This window comes from Notolepis coatsorum (assembly GCF_963971535.1).
Source record: "Notolepis coatsorum genome assembly, chromosome: 4".
NCBI classification, from domain to species: domain Eukaryota; kingdom Metazoa; phylum Chordata; class Actinopteri; order Aulopiformes; family Paralepididae; genus Notolepis; species Notolepis coatsorum.
Genome location: NC_140168.1, coordinates 20577739 through 20599507, shown reverse-complemented (window position 1 = coordinate 20599507; position 21769 = coordinate 20577739). Strand labels below are relative to the sequence as shown.

Here is a 21769-nt window from a genome sequence, read left to right as displayed (position 1 = left end):
TCAAGGGAGTTATTTCCACCACAATATTGACCTAATAAACTTATAACAACAACTATGGACTAAGAGAGTATTTCCACCACACAGAGGGAACAAAACATGAGTGTAAAAACTGAATGAAAATAAATAATGTGGTGAGTCAATGACCAAATGGTGTCAGGACACAGGCCCTGGCCCCTGGGGCCCGACAGGTGTTGGGGCTTCGTCTCCTGTTCACCACCCTCACATTGGGCACATGCGGACAGGACAGGGGGTATTATGTGCCTGACAAAAATAGTGCACTGTAAATAATTGACTTTAAGCTCTGAGTTCTTTCTAAAACAGCTATGGGCCTGTATGTCTAGGAGTGAACATCTTCAGAGGTTGGATGAAAGGAAGATTGAGTAGGTTCATAATGAAATATAATCTCAGAGGGTGCTTTAATCGAAAATGTTATCATAGCCAAAAAGCCTGGTCGGCTAGGTTTTGTCTGTGGGCTGGATCGTGACAGGCTACTCATACCTTAAGCAAGCATGGCTTGGTTTGACAGGCCCATGGGGGAGTAGTGTGGTGAAATTGGTTGCACTGTAGATGCTGGTCTTGGTTCAGAAGCTGCAATTTCCTCCAGGAAAGCGTTGTCAGTGTTGAGGGAAGCATGGCTGAGTCCCTGGGGGTGAATGAATGAATGATGAATGAATGAAAACTTTATTTAACACATTGCAGAATGGGTACAATACAGTACGGCTCAATACACACAATTGTTAAGGGGATGCAGACCAGAAAGACGTGTCACGTGTGTCTTGTTTACATCAGGGTCCCCATGCATTTTCAATTCATATGACATTTATGACATACACAACATACATGACATTTATGGCATATGGGACATACATAACATACTGTATATAGTACTGTATATATAATACAGGTATATAGAGGGTCCCATAGGATCCTCTGAAACTTACGGTTGGTTTAATTTCTTGAGGTTATAACTCCATCACAAAGTGAACATAAAGAATGGCTTTTATGAATATTTAGTCTATCTCTCCATGGGCCTACATAGATGTATGCAATTATGGTAGTTATGTAGACTACCATATAATGAGCTTACCACAATCTAGAAACAGCTTTTGGGTGAAATCGTATAAGGTGGGGGTTGCTGGTGTAATAAGTCCTTGGATGAATGAATGAATGAAAACTTTATTTAACAGATTGCAGAATGGGTACAATACAGTACGGCTCAATACACACAATTGTTAAGGGGATGCAGACCAGAGAAAGACGTTTGTCTTGTTTACATCAGGGTCAAATCAGAGGCAAATCTCTCCTGTGACAAAATGGCATCCAATGTAATAAAAAAAGTCAACCAACGAACTCGATTCTTGTACCGGATCTCCTCACTGGTAAACAAGAATACCCTGAAGACTCTGGCAGGAGCACTCATTCAAGGGTACTACGACTATGCTTGCACTTCATGGTACCAAAGCACCTCAAAGGCGCTAAAAACAAAATTACAAACATCTCAAAACAAACTGGTCAGACTACTGCTTGACCTTACTCCTAGAACCCACCTCACCCCTGCCCACTTTGACAACTTAGGATGGCTTAGAGTAGACGACAGAGTACAGCAACTTGCAATGGGCCTGGTCTACAAGATACACTACACGACCAAGGTACCCATGTACATGTCAAAATACTTCCCAAAGGTCAGTGAATACCACGATCACAACACCAGAGGGAGCTCCACAAATCATGTTAAACCCAGATTCGGCTCAAACAAGGGACTAAACACGTTTCGCAATTATGCCACATCAATGTGGAACGCCCTACCCAAAGCTGTAAAGGAATGTGAATCACTACCCACTTTCAAAATCACTCTCAAAAAACACCTACGGGAGACTGCAATTCGAAACTGGCCCCTGTAAATGTCCTAACACAACCCCCTCCAATGTACAGTAAATTACCAAGTATGGTCTTGTCAATATTCCAATGTACAGTTTTGTTTGTACAGTGTACAGTGTCCCCCACCCACCCCTCCTAGTCCCCCATTTTCAAATCATAGTGACATTTATGACATACACAACATACATGACAGCATGACATTTATGGCATAGGGATATACAGGTATATTGATTGATTGATTGAAAACTTTATTAACAGATTGCAGAATGGGTACAATTTATACAGTACAGCTCATGCAAGACCAGAGAAAGACTTTCGTCTTGTTTACATCAGGGTCCCCATTTCATAGTAGTAGGTAGTAGTATCGATTCCTATACCTATTTTGGTATTGTCGGGGGGGAGGAGGTGGAGACACAGTGGTGAAAGGTGTGTTTGTTGGCAGTCTTGGGAGAGAGGAGAGGTGAGGGCACTTGATCGAAAGAGCTGAAGAAGAAATTTGACCCACTGGCTGCTGCAGGGTTTAGAATCTATCGCCGTCTGTCTCGCGCGAGTCCCACAGTCAGCAGCGAGCAGCGCGAGGCACCGAGAGCAGGCGACCAGCGGTGGTGGTGGTGGTTACCGTGTGTCACGTTCGAATAATGTAACGTTACAATAGCTATATTAATAGGTCATTTGGTAGGCTCATTAATTAGCTTGTTAATTACGAATAACGAAAAAAAATAGCACGTCGAACGAACGCCGTGCCTCCAGTCGGGAGGCATTCCTGATACGATTTGTTTGCCTTGTTGCTACCCAGCTGCTAGCTTAGCTCCGCGTCGCCAGTTGGTTAGCCGCGGGTGTTAAGCTAACAAGCTAACAGGCTAAGCTAACAAGCTAAACCAGGAAGGAGGCAGCAGCTCAAAGGTTGCTTCACTTCTGCAATCTTTAAACTGGAAGAAAAACACCTCGAGTCTCCTCACAGAACCTGTCACACGGTAGGTGGATTATTCCAGTGTTCCTTTGGCTTTTCTCTTAACATTTACGAGCAGCTGCTCAGCTAATTTACGGTTTGTGCTTTTTATAGCACACGGCAATAATAATGATGCCGTTTGCTGTCGATGTGGGTTGTTGTTGAGCGTGTGTGTTACTAAACATGGACGGTGAGGTTACTTTCTACTAATCGATATGGGGACCTTCTTCTTGATGTACTGTGTTGTTATCTTCTGCCGCCATAGTTATTAGCTGTATTTATATTTATGTAACGTTGGTTGCCGCTTTAAAGGGGCACTTAATCTAAATTATTATGGTGATGGGGGACCCTGATGTAAACAAGACGAAAGTCTTTCTCTGGTCTGCATCCCCTTAACAATTGTATGTATTGAGCTGTACTGTACTGTACCCATTCTGCAATCTGTTAAATAAAGTTTTCAATCAATCAATCAACAATGCTGGTTTTATTTTGCACATAATCTCACACACATACATGTATTAATTTAGTTTTGACTGAGTTATTGAGAGCACATTTGTTTTAATGACCACCGGTGTATCCATCTCGGGATTAAATGATAAGGTAGCGGATACGGTATTGTTATTTCTCAATCATCATTTCATGATTTAGAGTTTTTGAATGTGTGTGAGATTATGTGCAAAATATATCAGCATTGGATTTTTTTTGGTGAAGTGTCCCTTTAGTGCTGCTAGGGCAATCAATGCACTACTTGGGATATCGATTGCCTCCCAATAATAATATACAATGGGTATGATACATGGTGAAACAACCAGTAGTGGAGATGGGACTTTGAGCCACCTTGCCATTTGACCTGAACATCAAGAAGATGTGTCATGCCGTGGAACTAGCAAGCTCTTTCCCCCCCTCAGTTTACAATCATGTGAATCTTATTGCTTAGGCAAAGGCGTGCGAGAGATTGAATTCTACAAGGATTCAAGTACTTTGACTATTTGCATTGCTCAGTCATATAGAATAGGCCACAGACCAAATAAAATAAGATACTGCATGCTATTGGGGCAACACCTCAATACTGTAGGCCTAACCAAACCCTCAAACTAGACACGTCTCATAGCGACAGAAGGGACAGATCCTTATTGGATTGTGTTGATACTGGCAAGTGTTTCACAAACAACAAATACAGTCGTGTCTCACGTTGATTGGCCAACATCACGTCCACAAACCAGCCTGGCTAGATTCTACTACCTGGATGAGTCCGGGATGGGACAACAGACGTGCCTGTCTTGACTCACACCTCTTTTCTTTACGCTTTCACACAAGCTGCTGCTCACCCTTGGTTAAAGCACAAGAGATGGTATATTTAGATTAAGGATGCACCGATCCAATTCTTTATGTCCCGATACTGAATTGATACCTGGGCTTTGGGTAGAGTACCGATCCAAACCATTACTTTTAATGAACAGTATATAGACATGGATCGTAATTTTAGGGTCATCAGATAAAAATGATTGAGATATGTAATACATTTGTCTTCATTAGAGAGAAACGAGAATGTGTCAGAAATGCAGCAAATCAAGTCACTTTGCTTTGATGTCTGGTATGTTGGATGTATTTGGGATTTAGTATTGCAGAAATTCTCAGATACCGATATTCTATTAACCTGGTATTGGACTGATATATCCCTAGATCTCTTAGAGCTGCAAATAATACAGAACTAAACTCTGATGCCACATCCTGTGTGACTAGCCTGGCGGAAAATGATTGCGAATATTAAGATGCATTTCACTAGATTTATATATTATTTTATTTTTAATTTGGTGTGTAACTAGTCAGGTTGTGGAAGTGCTGTTTCCGTGTGTCTGTGCATTACGCACTTGATTATATGCATGCCCTTTTACTGTAAATTGTGCATTATGCACTTTACTATGATATGCACTTTAGGGGATGTTGATCTTAACCTTAGCATTTGTCCTTTTATACTGTGTTTTTTCCTACTGTCCATGTTTTTTTCTGTACTGTTTGCTCTGCTCCTGTATTGGTTTAGTTGTAGACAGACACACAGTATTGCTCTGTACCTGTATTCCAATGTGGATTCATCCATACATGGCAAATCAAATCTCTGACTCTGACTACACTAAGAAGCGAGGCGTGCAGATTGTAGCCTGTATTTCTCTAGGTGTCTCATGCTGCACCATCGTGTCGTTCTCTAACGTCAGTGGCAAGAGGAGCTATCGCTTGAGTTATAGTTGAGCGCTGAGTGCTTCTGTTGTACGGGCAGCTCGAGTGAGTCGGCAGGACCTGAAACCAGCCCACCTTATTCAAGTGGAATAATTTGGTGAAATATTCATGCCCTTTACCGCCAGCTTTTCTTTTGAATGTCAAAGGGAGGGACATTTTTAGTTGGGGATCCATCCAGTTGATGATACGGAGAGAAAGGGAATGCACAGAGGCACTGCGCAGTAATTACCATTCAGTGCATGCATGTGCACTCTGCAGTGCGTTCTGCACAGCCTCGGGAATGAGGGCAGTAGCGGCGGGGAAGCGGCGGATATAAGGCGCATGCAAACTCTGCAGTGTGTAGGCTAATTATTAACCACGAGACAAACCCATCATGTCTCTTCTTCCTTGTTGCTCTTTTGGAGTCCCTATTTCACAGAGCTCAAAATGTGCAACCGCCCTCCTCACGTGAAACTGGACTCGAGTGGTAGTCAATAATGGTGATTATTCAGTTTGGTTTTAATTAAAACGGTAGGCTTAGATCCTGTTCTGCCGGATGTTAATGGGAAATATTGGAAGAATGTACAGGAAATATTACTTTTCATCTTGAACGTTGTTTTACTCATTTAGGGGGGCGGGGGCTCTTCTTTCTGAAATGATATGTGACAATTTTTTCAGAGTGTCCGTCTGCGAGTTAAGATTTGACATGGTCGAGTGCATGGGATTCACATTATCCAAAGTCGAAGGTCACGGAAGTAATTTCATCTCACCTACCGCCCAAATAGCAAAAAATTCAAATAAAAAAAAATCTAACCCTAACTAACCGTGCACTTGTCCTAATAAACTAACCTACACTGTAACACGCAACACTTTGATGAATATTGTTACTCAGCTGATAGACTGTTGTACCCTTCCTGATGACCTGTCGTACAGAACTTGTAAGTCGCTTTGGATAAAAGCGTCAGCTAAATGACTAAATGTAAATGTAAAACTAGCAGTCTTTCATGCACTTCAACAATAAGCAGGACAGCGTCGTGTCAAGGCAAAGTATGGCTTTGCTTCACTGAAATCTTTACTTGCACATTCGTTTTTCAAACGAAAAAACGACTTCCAATATTTGTTCAAAAGGTACACAACAAGTGTACATGATCCATCCCCCCACTGTCTGTCATCTTCTGCACAAGATAAACTGCTGTTTCTCCACCTGTCTCACAGGGCGCAATATAGGTAACAGTAGATGACACACTTTTGAAACAAAATGCCTCTAGTCGCATTTTTATAGTTATGAATATGAGTTAATTATATTGTTTACACTGCTTCTATCTGCACTATAACTGTACTATTGCTTATATTTATGTCTTCTACTATTACCACGACCATACCTGTACCCCCTTCCCCCATCCTGCTATGATGCCTGAATTTCCCTAAGGGGATCAATAAAGGAATATCTTATAAAAATAGCCTATATCTCCCTGTACAGTGCTTCAGCAAATCGACCAGTACCACAAGCAAATGAAACAGAAAAGACAGAACTCTGATCTGAAACGGAACAGGCGAGTGAGGAATCTGAGGATACAGGGACACTGAATCCTTGTATTGTGTTAAGTACAGCTCAATGAAATGATATAGATGAAAAAGGTAAGGAAGGATTGCAATAATAGGGATCGATATTTTTACACCTACATAATTTGGTCCAACCTATCAATGGAGTATTTGTTTACTGGGCACGAGGGCTGAGCCCAAATGTTAGAAGAAATGAACATCAAATAATAAACAAGACAAACACAGAACTATACAGACAGGATCAGCACCAGACGGAAGGGATGACAGACTACTTATACACAAGGGGATGACGAGACAACACACACCTGGGGTAATGGTAATTGGGTACACCCGGGGGAAAACAATAGGGACTACATACCATGACAGAGGACTACATCTAGACATGACGACTCACATTAGGGTTGGACACACAGCCTTATGCAGCCATTTAACACAAAAGGATGACCCTAATTCATTGCAAATTTGCATCAAATTCAAAACAGAGTGATGCACAAAATAACTTAAAAGAAAAGAATAATTTAAAACGATGAATAAAGTGTGCATGAAATAATAGGGGAAAGAAAACGTTAGGAACATGTTACATTCACCCACACAAGGGCTAAGTAATCACACACCCCCCCCCTCTCTCACACACACTCTCCCAGCTCTCGTTCTCTCTTGCCCCTTCCTCATCTCACCCCCCTCTCTATATATCTCACACACACGCACACACACACACATCAGAAACAAACATAGTATCAATGAGAGCATCAATAATACACCTGAGTGATTTCTAGAAAAAAATATATATATATATATTTTTTAAGTTAATCGTGAGTTAAAAAAAATTAGTGGCGTTAATAGAATCGGGCGATAACGCGTTAATATCGCGTTAACTTTGACAGCCTTATATCAGAATATCACAGTACTATGTTGTGTTTACAATAATTTGAACGTCACGCGTACGAACGAACACACAGTCTAGTCGAGATGAGGAGGGGTCACCGTCCGTCATAAATTATCAGGAAATGAATCGATCATGCAAAAAAAAAAAGAGGGAGAGAGACTCACTCACACTCGCCCGTCTAATTTCATAATACAACGTTTCCAAATGGGCGTTTGGATTAACCCAAGTGTATGCAATGATGTCATTGCTGAACTTTCCCAGCGGAACACAAGTTACTTAACGTTACACAGGTTAGGTATGTTATGCACGTTAAGCTATGCACGTTAAGCTTGCTAAATTAAGATGGCAGGAGCCGTCGGCCAACAAAGATGTTGTTTCAACAAATGGATTCACAAAATGGATTACCGTCCAAACGTTATTGAAGCCTCCTGTGACCAGTAAGTAGGTACTACTACTTTTAATAACCATTTTTGACCGCAGCAATATATGCATATGTTGTAAGTTATATGCGTAATGTGCCTAAAGTCGACAGTACTGAACCAGAAAAATTATTTAGGCGCAAATTTTTTCCATGATTTAAAAAAACAAAGGTTTGAACGTCCGTTCGGAAAAACCCTGCCTAAGTTTGAATCCCAAAAACAGGCTTCGGCGACGGCTGGCACTGCCATGATGATTAGAATGTGACTGGGAGTGGAAATAACACGTTTTACGCTCTAATCAAGATGTCGGCCCCGTTTAACCCTTTCACTACCACACTACCAAATGGTTAACCCTGCAGCAGCACTGGTTGTTGGTGAACCGTAGAGTTGACTCAAATATTAGACGGAATGTTTTTGGAGCATTGTAATAGAAAACGTATCCGCCACTTGAGCTCTGACCTTGTTCTTCTGACACGGTCGTGACCTGGGTCACAAGCTAACGTGCCACTGTCAATGTTTTCCTCGTGGGTGGGTTCCCAGAGAAACGCCATTGAATTGCGCAACTGAACCCTTTTTGTTTCTTATTAAGCCTAGTATGAAATGGAAATGGGTTTGAAAATGCGTTATACTGTGTGTGAATACTGAGTAACTTCCTTACCCTCCCAAGCGGCCTCCTTGTGTGTCCGCTGTGCAGCGGCCACGCTGTGTCCAGTATTATTGACTAGCTGCTGCTGGCTCATCTGCACAGCATTCTGCCTGGTGGCTCATCTGCACAGCATTCTGCCTGGTGGCTCATCTGCACTGCATTCTGCTGCTGCCTCATCTGCACTGCATTCTGCCTGGTGGCTCATCTGCACTGCATTCTGCCTGGTGGCTCATCTGCACAGCATTCTGCCTGGTGGCTCATCTGCACTGCATTCTGCCTGGTGGCTCATCTGCACTGCATTCTGCTGCTGCCTCATCTGCACTGCATTCTGCTGCTGGCTCATCTGCACTGCATTCTGCTGCTGCCTCATCTGCACTGCATTCTGCCTGGTGGCTCATCTGCACTGCATTCTGCCTGGTGGCTCATCTGCACTGCATTCTGCTGCTGCCTCATCTGCACTGCATTCTGCCTGGTGGCTCATCTGCACTGCATTCTGCTTGGTGGCTCATCTGCACTGCATTCTGCTGCTGCCTCATCTGCACTGCATTCTGCCTGGTGGCTCATCTGCACTGCATTCTGCCTGGTGGCTCATCTGCACTGCATTCTGCTGCTGCCTCATCTGCACTGCATTCTGCTTGCTGCCTCATCTGCACTGCATTCTGCTGCTGCCTCATCTGCACTGCATTCTGCTGCTGCCTCATCTGCACTGCATTCTGCCTGGGCTTGATGTTCAAGTCATCTGCTATGTTGTCTTATAGAATATCAATTTATCTTTTTCGTATATATTTTCATGTAATATGGTATCATGACTGGATATCTGCACTAAGGCTGCACGATTCTTGCTCAAATGTGAATCTCGATGTTCTCTAAGAATTGACATCACGATACTCTCTCACAATTCTTATTTTTCGTCATAATTTTTAAAAAGTTAAGTAAAAAGTAAACGTTTTTTAAGTAAAAAATACAATATAAAATCACCATAATTTAGAGATGAGAATTCATAGGTCTATGAATTGAGGTTGTGATTCTTTTCCGATTTAATTGTGCAGCCCTAATCTGCATTTAAACATGGCATAATCCCTGGGATCGGTCCCGATATTGTCTCTTAGTTAAACACGGTCCAATACTCTTAATGCTTTTTATTTACTTATTTTATTAATATCGATACTTTTAGAATATCTTGTTGAGGGGTGGTTAGGTGGCGTAGCGGAGATTGCGTTCGTCACCAACCCCGGAGCTGTGAGCTGGATTCGCCTGTTCGAATCCAGCTCACAGCTCCGGTATTGTCACCAGCTTGGCTGGCCGTTCACACTAATACAATTGGCTGTATTAGAGGGTGGGAGAAGCTGGCGGGGTGGGTCTGGGTCGTTGTAAACAGCGACTCCTACAGTTCGGTCGGGGCGCCTGCTAAGCGCGGATAGGACCTGAGTGGGATAGTGTGATCCTTCCACACGCTACGCCCTCTCAGGGAGGATCCGCGCTGCCAGGTGAAAAGAAGCGGTTGATTGGCTGGACGTGTGTCGGAGGAAGCACGTGATAGCCTCCACTCTCCCAGATGATCTCACTGTGGGGGGTAAGTGCGCAGCGACCAGGACGGGGATTGGGAATTGGCATACGACTAACATTGGGATGGGAGAAAAATCTGAGGAAAGTGGAGGGAAAAAAAAAATTAAAAATCTTGTTGAAAGTGAGGAATGGGAGGGGCTGAGCCCAAAACTCTCTCTCTTTCTCTCTCTCTCTCTCTCTCTCTCTCTCTCTCTCTCTCTCTCTCTCTCTCTCTCTCTCCTATATATTATAATCCATTACTTTTCCTGTTGTTTTAGGTTTTTGCCATGGTATCGTTCTAGAACCGGTATCGTGATACTCAGGCTGGTATCGGTATCAAAGTCAACAACATGTTGGTATCGTGATGACACCAGTGTCTCTGCTGGTTTGGCCCGTTGCAGGGGATTGTGGCAGCTGTGCTCGACGAGCAGACAGGCTATTTAGGTTACAATCCCTCACTCTGAAGATGAGCCAGACAGCTTCGCTGCCCTTCAGCCGATTGTTCGTCTCGTGTCTGAGACTCTGCTCTGTTGCGAAGTGTGGCTGTTCCGCTGACTTTGTGTCGCAGGCCTTTGTGCATAATATCGCCGTAGCATTTCCATCCGTCTATATTGCTGTCTTAAAAGATAAGGAATGCCTCATCTGACTGTTTATAACTTATCTTCTCTGTATTGCTGCTAATTTTAGCCAGTGTGCCAGTATTGTGATAAGGGGGTGTTGGGGGTGTTGGCAGCAGTATTAAGTGCAGGGGTCTCGATGACAGGGGACACGGTGCTATGTCATTCGCTCCAGACCCAGCCTGTCGACGGCTCTAGAAATGTATACTAGTATAGCCGAATCGTGGCGATTGCTGAGGCAAGCCGACGAAGCAAGAGGATGCCCGCGGACATGTCGGCTCCTTGTGATGCGTAACGGGTTGGGCATCGTTTGGATTTGAACGATTCCGGTTCCGATTCCGATTCTCCATATCGATTCCTGTTCTAAACGATTCTCGATTCCGATTCTTTGAGGTGCATGTCAAAACAGGTGACAGCTTATTTCGAAGGAGATTTTTTCTTTTCTTTTTTCTTTCAAAAAGAAAATCATACTATTCACATTTTCAGTTGACTTGATACAGTTTAATTTGGTTGCTGTACTGTAACTAGGGTATTAAATTAAAAAAAAGTAAAAAAAAAAAAATCGAAATTTAGAATCGAAATTCTTGTTACCTATTAGAACCGGTTTTCGGTGCCCAACCCTATGCGTAAGGGCACCTGGTTAATGTGGATGGTATATGAGTCATGACCACGGTGATCATTCTCCTGTGATTTGGGCACATTTTTGTTGGATATTGGTAGGGCTGTCTTAAATACTTCGAAGCTTTGTTCGATGGGCATGGGCTTCGAATATGAAAATAAAATTTGAATATATTTATATATATATATATATATATATATATATTTATTTTTTTGCAAAATCAACTCTGCCTCTCTTTGTTAACTACAACAAGCAATGCTGTTTGTTATTTAAGATGAGGTCGGACTCGGCACTGACAGATTTGTGTTCATTGTGCTGCCTGAAATGACGGCTTACAATATTTCATGAAAGCAGTGTTTAGTTTGTATACTTTTTTTTTTTTTTTTTTATATATCTAAGCTTCGAATTATAATCGAATCTCGGCCCCGACGCTTCGAATTCCAAAAAAATATTCGAAGGTCAGCCCTATTTCGAGGAGCATAATTCTTTCACACGATCATGAAATGAAAATGGTCTGCAAAAGGTTTAAAGAGATGAGAGTTTTTTTTAATATGGGTGTGTGATGAACTCGATACAGAATCGAAGATTTGGAGAGAAAATATAAAATGACGTTCAATACAGTGTATGGAAATGTGAAAGAAAAAATTTATAAAATGTTTTCGATCACAAATGAAAACAAGATAATCGAGATACAATTATTATTGCGCCACATGCTGCGTTGCTCTCATTTAGTCCTGTGTTGTAAACACGGCGCACCCATCCTTCACAGCGGTGTGCTCTGCCCCTCCCACCACACCCAAGCGGTAGTGTCGGCTCGTGTTGAGAGGGAGGAGGGAGCCACGGTGCGTTTCTCCAGTTATTTTGAAATGTATTTTTGCCATAATCAAGCAGCCCCAGCTCTGTAGTATGAATACATTTTGACATATGAAAGAATGGAATTGTGTTGAAATTAGTATCAAGTAAGGCATCGATTGACATGTGATTGTATTCAGTAGTTGAATCATGTAGGTCTGCGAATTGGTCAAACTCTTAAAACATAACCATGACTTTATACTTGATAGTCAAGTAACATTAGACCCTTCTTCCTTTTATTGTTCCCTCAGAGTTAGACAGCCCTGACTGCAGAGATGTCAAAGGCCCCAGATTCTCCACCTCGGACCCGCTCCAGATCAAGATCGAGGACCCGGTCCAGGTCTTACACCAGATCTCGTTCCAGGAGCAGATCGCGCTCCAGATCCAGGAAACACCGTCACAGGTAAACCGTCACCGACTGGTAAACTACACACCACACCCTCCACATGAGACCAGCCCGACTGGTAAACTCCAGCCACACCGTAACCCTCCACATGAGAACAGCCCGCCTGGTAAACTCCAGCCACACCGTAACCCTCCACATGAGACCAGCCCGACTGGTAAACTCCAGCCACACCGTAACCCTCCACATGAGACCAGCCTGACTGGTAAACTCCAGCCACACCGTATCCCTCCACATGAGACCAGCCCGACTGGTAAACTCCAGCCACACCCTAACCCTCCACATGAGACCAGCCCGACTGGTAAACTCCACACACTAACCCTCCACATGAGACCAGCCCGACTGGTAAACTCCAGCCACACCCTAACCCTCCACATGAGACCAGCCCGACTGGTAAACTCCAGCCACACCGTAACCCTCCACATGAGACCAGCCCGACTGGTAAACTCCAGCCACACCGTAACCCTCCACATGAGACCACCCCGACTGGTAAACTCCAGCCACACCCTAACCCTCCCAGGGTTTAAAGTTCCCCCGACTGTATGCCATCTGAACACTGACCTCGGAATCTTTTTTTATTCATGCGCTAGAAGTATTTTAATCGGCCCGCGTTACCCATTTTTGGATCAGTATTTAAGGAGCAAAATAACGAATAACTGATTAATCTGCTGATAAAGACTTCTTTTATGACTGTATGCCATTTCCTTACATCACAGATTTAGTTTTAAATAGTGATGAGATTGTCGGCCACAATTAGATGGGAAGCCTTCAAGGCATATATTAGAGGTCAAATTATAAGCTACACAAGTAGAATGACAAGAGAAAGAATGAGAGATAAGAGATCTGGAATCCAAAATCAAAATGTTTGAGAACGAAAGGTTTCAGAAAGGACAGAACGAACATGTAATTTCAAAACAATTATTAATACTTAGAACTCAATACAACGAGATAACATACGATAAAGCTGCTGCAAATTTGATGAGGCTAAAACAGAATTATTACGACCAAGGAGAAAAGCCTGGTAGACTCCTTGCATGGCGCATCAACAACAGACAGAGGACAATCACTAACATAGAGGATGGAAATGGAAATAACAATCGATCCATTAGAGATTAATACAGCATTTAAAACCTTTTATGAAAAATTATATAGTTCAGAATATAACATTAGTGAAGATACCCAAACTGAATTTCTTGATAAACTTAACATTCCCAAAATTTCTGAAGAAAGAAAGAAAACCCTGGATGAAAAATTAAACATAACAGAGATCAGAGGCCATAGGTGCATTAAAATCCGGAAAAACAGCGGGACCAGACGGCCTCTCAATTGACTTATATAAACATTTTAAAGATAAATAGTGATGAGATGTTTCAATGTTCTTTCCCACAAACCTTTTAAAAGCTGCCATCAATTCTTGAAGGTTTTATGATAACACTGCCAGCAGCACAGACGCTACTATCTGGTGGATATGATGCTAGATGGAAGGAAAAATCGAGGTCGTCTAAACATCGGCCTGTAATATCCGCTTCTGATGATAGACCACTGCACTTCCGTGTTACATTGAGCTCATGGAGGAGAGAGCGGGGGGAGAAAATTAATGAATGTGGATGAGAGCCTTGACATTAAGTGGTTGTAGCTGTGGGGGTGCTGGAGACATGATCCAATTAGTGATGTTGTACTGACTGAATGTCATGTTAGTGTGGTCATGTCAGTGATGTCAGTTTTTATGAATGAACGTTGTATGGTCCGTTTTGTGTTTGTTTTATGTTAGGACTACGGGTGGAAATGAGCCCTGTGCTATTCCCGGCATATTTACGTCCCTATCATGCTGTGATGTTATGCATACACTCATGTAAATTATGTTCATTAATTTGCATTGTCCTTAATAAACAAATCTTAAATCTTACTTTTATACGTGTCGCCTGAGTCTCCTGAACACGGAGAGACCAATCCCAAGTCGATGGGCACTTTCTCTGCCGAGCTATAGTAACTTTTTCACACCTGGCTACTCCCGAACTACGCATGCGCAGATTGATGAACCTAGACTCCGTGGGCAATCTGCGCATGCGGAGTTCGGGAGTAGGTGCGGATATAAAAGTCTATTGGATCATGTCTCCAGCACGCCCACAGCCGTAGCTACAACTACTTAAAGGATAACTCCACTTTTTTTTTTAAATTCGCTTATTTAACATCTTCCCTGGAGTTAGACAAGAAGATACATACCTTTTTTGTCTCTGTGCGTGCATTTTAGCTATAGAGCCCACCAAGGTCATGCATATCAAGTTTGGTCAATGTCAGACCTTGCAATACACTGTAAGGCACTGTAAGGCTACTGTCCTCCCCCACTTCCAGTGATGAAGCTAAGCTATGCTAACGGAGCGTCTATTCCCAAAGCTAAAATGCACGCACAGAGACAAAAAAGGTATGTATCTTCTTGTCTAACTCCAGGGAAGATGTTAAATAAGCTAATTTAAAAAAAAAAAAGTGGAGTTATCCTTTAATGTCAAGGCTCTCATCCACATTCATTAATTTTCTCCCCCCGCTCTCTCTCCCATGATTTCAGAATACCGGAAGTGTTGCGGTGGTCTGACTATAGTGAGATCTGTTCAAAACCGCAGGAAACTAACTGCTCTCATATTTCAGCTGTGTCTTTACCTCTCCACCTCCTTTCCTGTTGCAAACCGCCGTTTCTCTTCATATTCTATATATCATATGATATCTTACGATATCTTCATACCGTGTGCAGTATTAGGATCTTATATCAAACCACAACTAGGCTTGGCATGGTAGTCGATGAAACCGGTGTCAGTAGGTGTTCAGGCGTCCACCCAGTTCATTACTTGGCCAACGTGTCGGCGTGGACAGCAGCTGTTTTTAGGTTTCACTCTCATTTACAGAGTTGTTTTATCTTCACGTGAAGGATATACATATTTATTGCAGAAACACAGTCGGCCGCCACTGTTAACACTCCACACACACCAAGGAGACAAAGAGTGTATCTCACTCATGGGACAGTAACTTGTGTATCACGCTGCAGGTCAGCATTCTATTCCAATGGAAACAAGATTTAGGATTAAACCTGCAGCAGCGAAAGCTCGACTGGGAGAGGAGCTCAGACGACCAGTCCAGACCAGCAACGGCATGTCTGCGCGGTATATGATCAATACATTGATCCGTCCGTCAATGAACAGATAGAAAAGTGACTGAAAGGAATTACTGTCCGCTGGTTTAACAGACGTTGTGACGGACAGACACAGCTGATCAATGTAGCCACATGGCGTTAACGGTCAAAGTGAGCTCTCTACACAGACATTAAGCGTCATTTTGTAAAATGTCCCGGTGTCACTGGTAATACCGGTGTTGCCATGGGTTTATTATTAGTCATGGGAAATTCCACATCACCGCGGCAACCCTAACCACAACCCATACCATCTTTCCCACGGTATTGCTGTACATCCAAGTGAGGTCAGTCGAGTGAGGTATCATGTTTCAACTATTAAATTGCAATTTTATTGACCCATCTCAAACCCCGCCCTCTTTTCTTGATCCTCCAATCACAACTGTTGCTTCCCTCGGAGGATCCAGCTTTTGGTAAATGGCAGCGGTGGCCTAAAGGTTAGAGAAGCGGGTTTGTGACCGGAAGGTCGCCGCCGCCGCCGGTTCGATCCCCGGGACCGGCAGGAAGAATCTGCTGCTGAAGTGCCCTTGAGCAAGGCACTTAACCCCCAACTGCTCCAGTGGAGTTGCTCAGTGGCCAACGGTGGCAGACTGTGGTTGTACTGGGCAGCTCCCAGGTGTGAATGGAACTTTTCCAGCTAGTTAGATAGTAAATTATATTGACATTTGTTTACACAGCTTGTGTTGTTTTTACTACCTGTACCCCCCCCCCTTCCCCCATGCTGCTATGATGCCTGAATTTCCCCAAGGGGATCAATAAAGGAATATCTTATCTTATCTTAACTGTGTGAATGTGAAGCAGGGCGTTCCTGAAAAAGAGCATATGTGCTCAGCGAACCTACCCTGGGTAAATAAAGGTTAAACAAACAAACAATTTGATTTATATAGTGCTTTTATCCTAAGTGCTTTACATTTTATTCCTCACATTCACCCATTCACTCACACATCGACGGCGGAGGCGACCATGCAAGGTGCCAACCTGCTCATCGGGAGCAGTTGGGGGGTTACGTGTCTTGCTCAAGGACACTTCGACACACTCCCCGGGAGGAGCGGGAATTGAACCGGGAACCACTGTCCTTTTGTTTCCATAGAGGAAGTGCCAAGGAGCTCCAAGCTACTTGATTATCATCTTACAGCTTGATGATGCTTTTCATTCTATCAATTAGAAAATATTGCTACCATCAGCCCCCATCCCTTTTAATTTGACTCTCAGTCTCTGCTGAATCGATGGAGGGGTGGCTGTCTCTTAATTCAGCATCTTATTCAGCATTTCCTCCTTCATCTTAGCCTGCTGTGACTTTAACCCAGGAACCCTCTGCCAAGTTTTTAAAGAGGTTAGTGTGGAAGTAGAGAGGGAGTACTACTAGCGCCAGGCTAAATCTCCCTCCCACTCTCTCTCTCTCTCTGCCCCCTCCTACTCCAAAGATTAGCAGAGCTGTAGAAACAGTCGGCCGCCACTGTTAACACTCCACACACACACCAAGGAGGCAAAGAGTGTATCTCACTCATGGGACAGTAACTTGTGTATCACGCTGCAGGTCCATCAGCATTCTATTCCAATGGAAAGGTGCAACCGGTAAGCTGAGAGAAGGGGGGGGGGGGTTGGCAAGTATTACACTTGAATATCTCGCCTGTAATTTTCCTTATCCTCGTGTGGTTTATGTTAAGTACATGTTTTGCATAGAAGATTTGCCTTCTACTTTACATTTCACTGGAGGTCTAGGTTTGTATGCAGCGCTGGGGGGAGTCTTACTTTTCATGAACTAGGCTTCATTAGTAACTACGGTACTTCTCTCACAAGTTCGGCGCATAGTAATGTGCGTTGTTTGATCTTTATTCTCATTCTAGTTGCTGGTCAGTGTTCTGCGGTCTTTGGTCTCTTCTTTGGTGTGTTAGTTATATATTGTCGAGCATATTCTGCTTGTTTCCCTTTTTGATGTCTTGTCCCTTCCCCACTAACGCTGTCTTTTGTACTCAATGGGGTATTTATTCTCAAGGGCATTGGTCAGACACTGCATAGATCTTGGATTTCATGATATTCCCTTTTGTATACTTTCCGATATTTCCTTCACTCAGGGAAAGTCACTTTGATGGAGCTTGATTGGTGAATTGCTCGTCACATGATGTCTGCACAGGCTCAGGATTGGTTTCAGCTGCCGATGTTATATTGCCCCCTTGTGTTGATGACCACAGCACAATACAAGGAGGCCAGGAGCAAAATCTCAATGTCCAGACTAACGACTCGCAGACGGAGCCTTCACAGACTTGTGACCCGTCACAGATGTATTTACGAGTTCTCGAGTTCAGAAGAGGGTTTGAGGGTTCTGAGTAGGAAGGGCATTCGGAATGTCCCTCCCTCTCTCTCTCAACCGACAGTCGATGTCAGCTGTTAAGTACACCATCAGTAACCTAAGATCTTGTATGTTATTATAATAAAAAACTGAATGTGGGTTTATAATAAATCCTCACTTTCGTCATATACACATATAAAGTGCCGATAGAAATTAAATTGCAAGCCGCAGGTTAATCATTTAGCAGAACATTTTCACACCTGTAGATGGACAGGTGTACAGGAGAAGAGAACAAGGACTGCAGACACACGACTGTCTTCTTCACTTGCAATAAACACATTTTTAACTTGATGAAAGTCTTTGTACCGAATATTGTTCCCAATAAATAGATTTGAATTGCAAGTGAAGAAGACTGTGTACGGGAGGCCTTTGTTCCACTAAGCTGCAGCTTAATAATAATAATAAAGTGAATACAATTAGGAATAGCCTATTATAGTAGTATAGGCATACACGCAAATATTTCTTTGCCACTGTATAGGCCTATTTCAGCTTTATTGCCAGTAATTATTTAAGTAAAACAATGCATTGCAAAGTCTGAGTCAGTGAGTGTGGACAAAGAGATTAGACTCACTTGTTCCTTTGTGGCTTCACTAACGACTTCCTCTGCTTCTTCTTCTTCACTCTTCATCTTCAAGCTGTATGCTTATCCTTGAGAACCCCTGCCACCCCCTCCATGATGAGCTGACCGCAATGCGGTCCACGTTTAGCCACATACTTATCCCCCCCCCCGACATACCACAAAGCGCTTCGGGCAGTCTTTTGTGCCGGTGGCAATCAGGCTCCACAACAGGGCCAGGACGGGCTAACTGCCGTGGACTGGAGGAGCTGGGTTGTGGACTGTCTGTAACCAATTAATTTAATTAACATCACGATTGGACTCGTTTCTTTTTCTTTTCACCACTTGTATCTATATTTTAGCCCTATTTTAGCTATTTCTTAGCCCTATATACTTGTCCATCTTGTTTTTAACACATACTAAATAAGTGTATGTTATGTATTAACTGTTTACATTAACTGTTTTTAAATTGCTGTTATGCTGTGATGGACATCTGAATCTCCCCTCGGGGATAAATAAAGGTTTTCAATTCAATTCACACTTCTTCTTCGCTCTTCGTCTTGCCTCTTCTTCGTTCTCCTTATTTGCCCTTCCTCTTTTATATTCTTCTCTCTTCTCCTCTTCTGTCCTCTAGCTCTAGGTCTCGTTCCCGTTCCAGGTCCCACTCTCCGTCCCACAGAAACTATCCCACCAGGGACTACCAGAACAACCGCGGCGGCAGCGGCGGCAGGGGCTACCGGGGCTACGACCGCGGCTACCGCAGCAGGCCGTTCAACTACCGCGGCGGCAGGAGCCGGGGCTTCTACCCCAACCGGGGCCGCTACCAGAGCAGGGGCGGGGGTAACTACGGCTACAGGGCCGACAACTGGCGGGGGGGCGGAGGTGGCGGTGGCGGCGGCGGCAACTGGCACGACCACCACCACGACCACCATGACCACCACGACCACCACGACCAGGACTACCACTCGCACAGTCCCCGGAGGGGGCGGTCCCGCACGCCCAGGAAGCGATCCCACAGCTACTCCGACCGCTCGTCCTCCGGCCGGTCCCGTCGCTCGAGGCGCTCCAGCTACTCCTCCCATTCGCGCTCCGCGTCGCCCCGACGCCGCAGCAGCGGCGGCAAGAAGCACGGCTCCAAAGACGCCAAGGAGAGGCCCGCCGCCGCGGAGGCCCCGCCAGCCAGCAGGCCGGGGGGCCCAGGGGGGCCGGACGGCAGCGCCATCGAGAAGGCCTCCGGGGGGAAATGGATCGACTACGACGCCAGCCCCAAGCAGAGCGGCAGCCCGCAGGCCGGACAGTCCTCCGGGTCCAAGGGGGAGCCGTCCCCCGACGGCAAAGGGCCCGGCAGCGGGGGCCCTCTGTGGAGGACCATCGGCAGTCCCCCCGGCCCTGCCGCCAAGAGCCCCTCGAAGACGGGGCCCACCGCCTCCTTCGGTGGCTTTGGATTCTTTTCAAAGGACGACGCCCCCAAGGTTGGAGATAAGGCCGCCATTTCCTCTGCCTTCAAAAAGTAGGTTTCACCCAGTTTAGAAAGAGAGAAAAAAAATCAATGAATTTTTCTTCCACGATGTTATTTGTCCTCATTTCTTTTCAGTCTCTTCAGTATGTGAAATGTAATTACTCTTTCAAAAAATGTGTTCAGTCTTTGCCAAAAGCTACAAAGATCCCTGGAAGAATACATTTAAAAGTGGAGAGAGGCCACTGACGGCTCTTTCTAGATTTAAAATTGAAAAGGTCGCTGGCCGTGTTTCATCTCCTGTGCAATAATAACAGAGGCTGTGTGAAAGCCCCCTAGTTTAGGAGGCGGTGGTGAAGTAAGTATCATTATTACCGTGGTGTGAGACCTGGTCACTAATGTTTGCATTAGGGATGGATGGGCAATTGTCAATAATTATCATTGATTAATTACGTGATTACTTGGTTCGCATTCATTAATCCCTTTAGGGCTCGAGATAGGCCAATTGTCAAATTAGAGCAGGTAGCTGTCAATTGTATAACTGTAAAATGGTCTTAGGCAGTGCCAAGGGTAAATTAATCTCTCAACATTACTTTTTTCCTTGCACGATAGCCTTGTAAAAATAAATGAATACATCTGCATCATTCTGTTTTTATCCCCAGAGAATTTCTTAATTGATCATTCTGATACACTCAGAATGTGCATCACTAACGAGGACACTTAACGTGAATGTAAAGAAACTGACATCTTTCATACTGTAACAAAATCATGAATTGGCCATCAGTAAGTCGTGTTATTCTAGTTTTAATTTCAGTTTCATTCTGTGAGAAATGGTATAAGAATGTTATTGACATTTTCATCCTTTTATTGTTAATGTCGTATCTCATGTTTTCACAAAACAGAAAAGCATTGACACATGAATTCAGTAATGGTCCTCCGCATGACGGCACCAGAGGTAAAGGTCCTTGTCGTCTGTCCCAGGTTCCTGGCGGAGAGTAAGAACAAAAATCAGATGAGTGAGAAGGAGAACGGCCGTGATAAGGACCAGAGCGCCACAGACCGAGAACTAGAGAAAGGTAAGAACGGCCACAGCAGCATCTTTCTCATGTTGGGGAACAGAGACCGCCTGCGTTCCCACCTGGCACTGGTTTCAAGATGTTCGGAACAGACACAAATTGAAACGTGTGGAGTTTCGATAAAAGGATATATAGAAATTGTGCAACGTATTAACGTATTCATTAAAAAAAAGTTAATGTTCCTTGTTCAATGTCCATGTTCAATTGACCTATCTCAAACCCGCCCTCTCTTTCTTCATCCTCCAATCACAACTGTTGCTTTGGCTTTCCTCAGACAAACATTATAATAGTTGCGATTGGAGGATCAAGAAAAGAGGGCGCAGCTTGAGATGAGGCCATTGCTCTCAGACTCACTGGAGAGCCTCTCTACTCCTTGTGTGTGTGTGAGTGAGTGACTGAGGCTTGGATGTAGGCAGCTGAGTGTTCAGTCCAGCACTGTGGTAATGGACCCCCTTCAAATAGAAGCTGTCAGTCAGGGAAAGGGAAACAGTCCAGCTCTTGGTACCAAACTAAAAGTGCACGTTCACATCCTCCCCTCCCACTCTCTGCTCTGGTGATGAGC

The 21769-nt window shown here is 44.0% G+C and overlaps 1 protein-coding gene across 2 annotated transcripts in view; it reads left to right on the top strand.

The window, feature by feature from the left end:
* The first annotated feature begins 2448 nt into the window (after positions 1 to 2448).
* thrap3b (thyroid hormone receptor associated protein 3b) overlaps positions 2449 to 21769 on the top strand; it is a 30686-nt gene continuing 11365 nt past the window's right edge. For both annotated transcript variants that reach the window (XM_084313250.1, XM_084313249.1), the window contains exons 1-4: positions 2449 to 2852; positions 12440 to 12591; positions 19310 to 20185; positions 21113 to 21207. In XM_084313250.1, coding sequence (XP_084169376.1) covers positions 12464 to 12591; positions 19310 to 20185; positions 21113 to 21207 — 1099 coding nt within the window. In that variant the 5' untranslated portion in view covers positions 2449 to 2852; positions 12440 to 12463. The remainder of the gene's footprint in view (positions 2853 to 12439; positions 12592 to 19309; positions 20186 to 21112; positions 21208 to 21769) is intronic.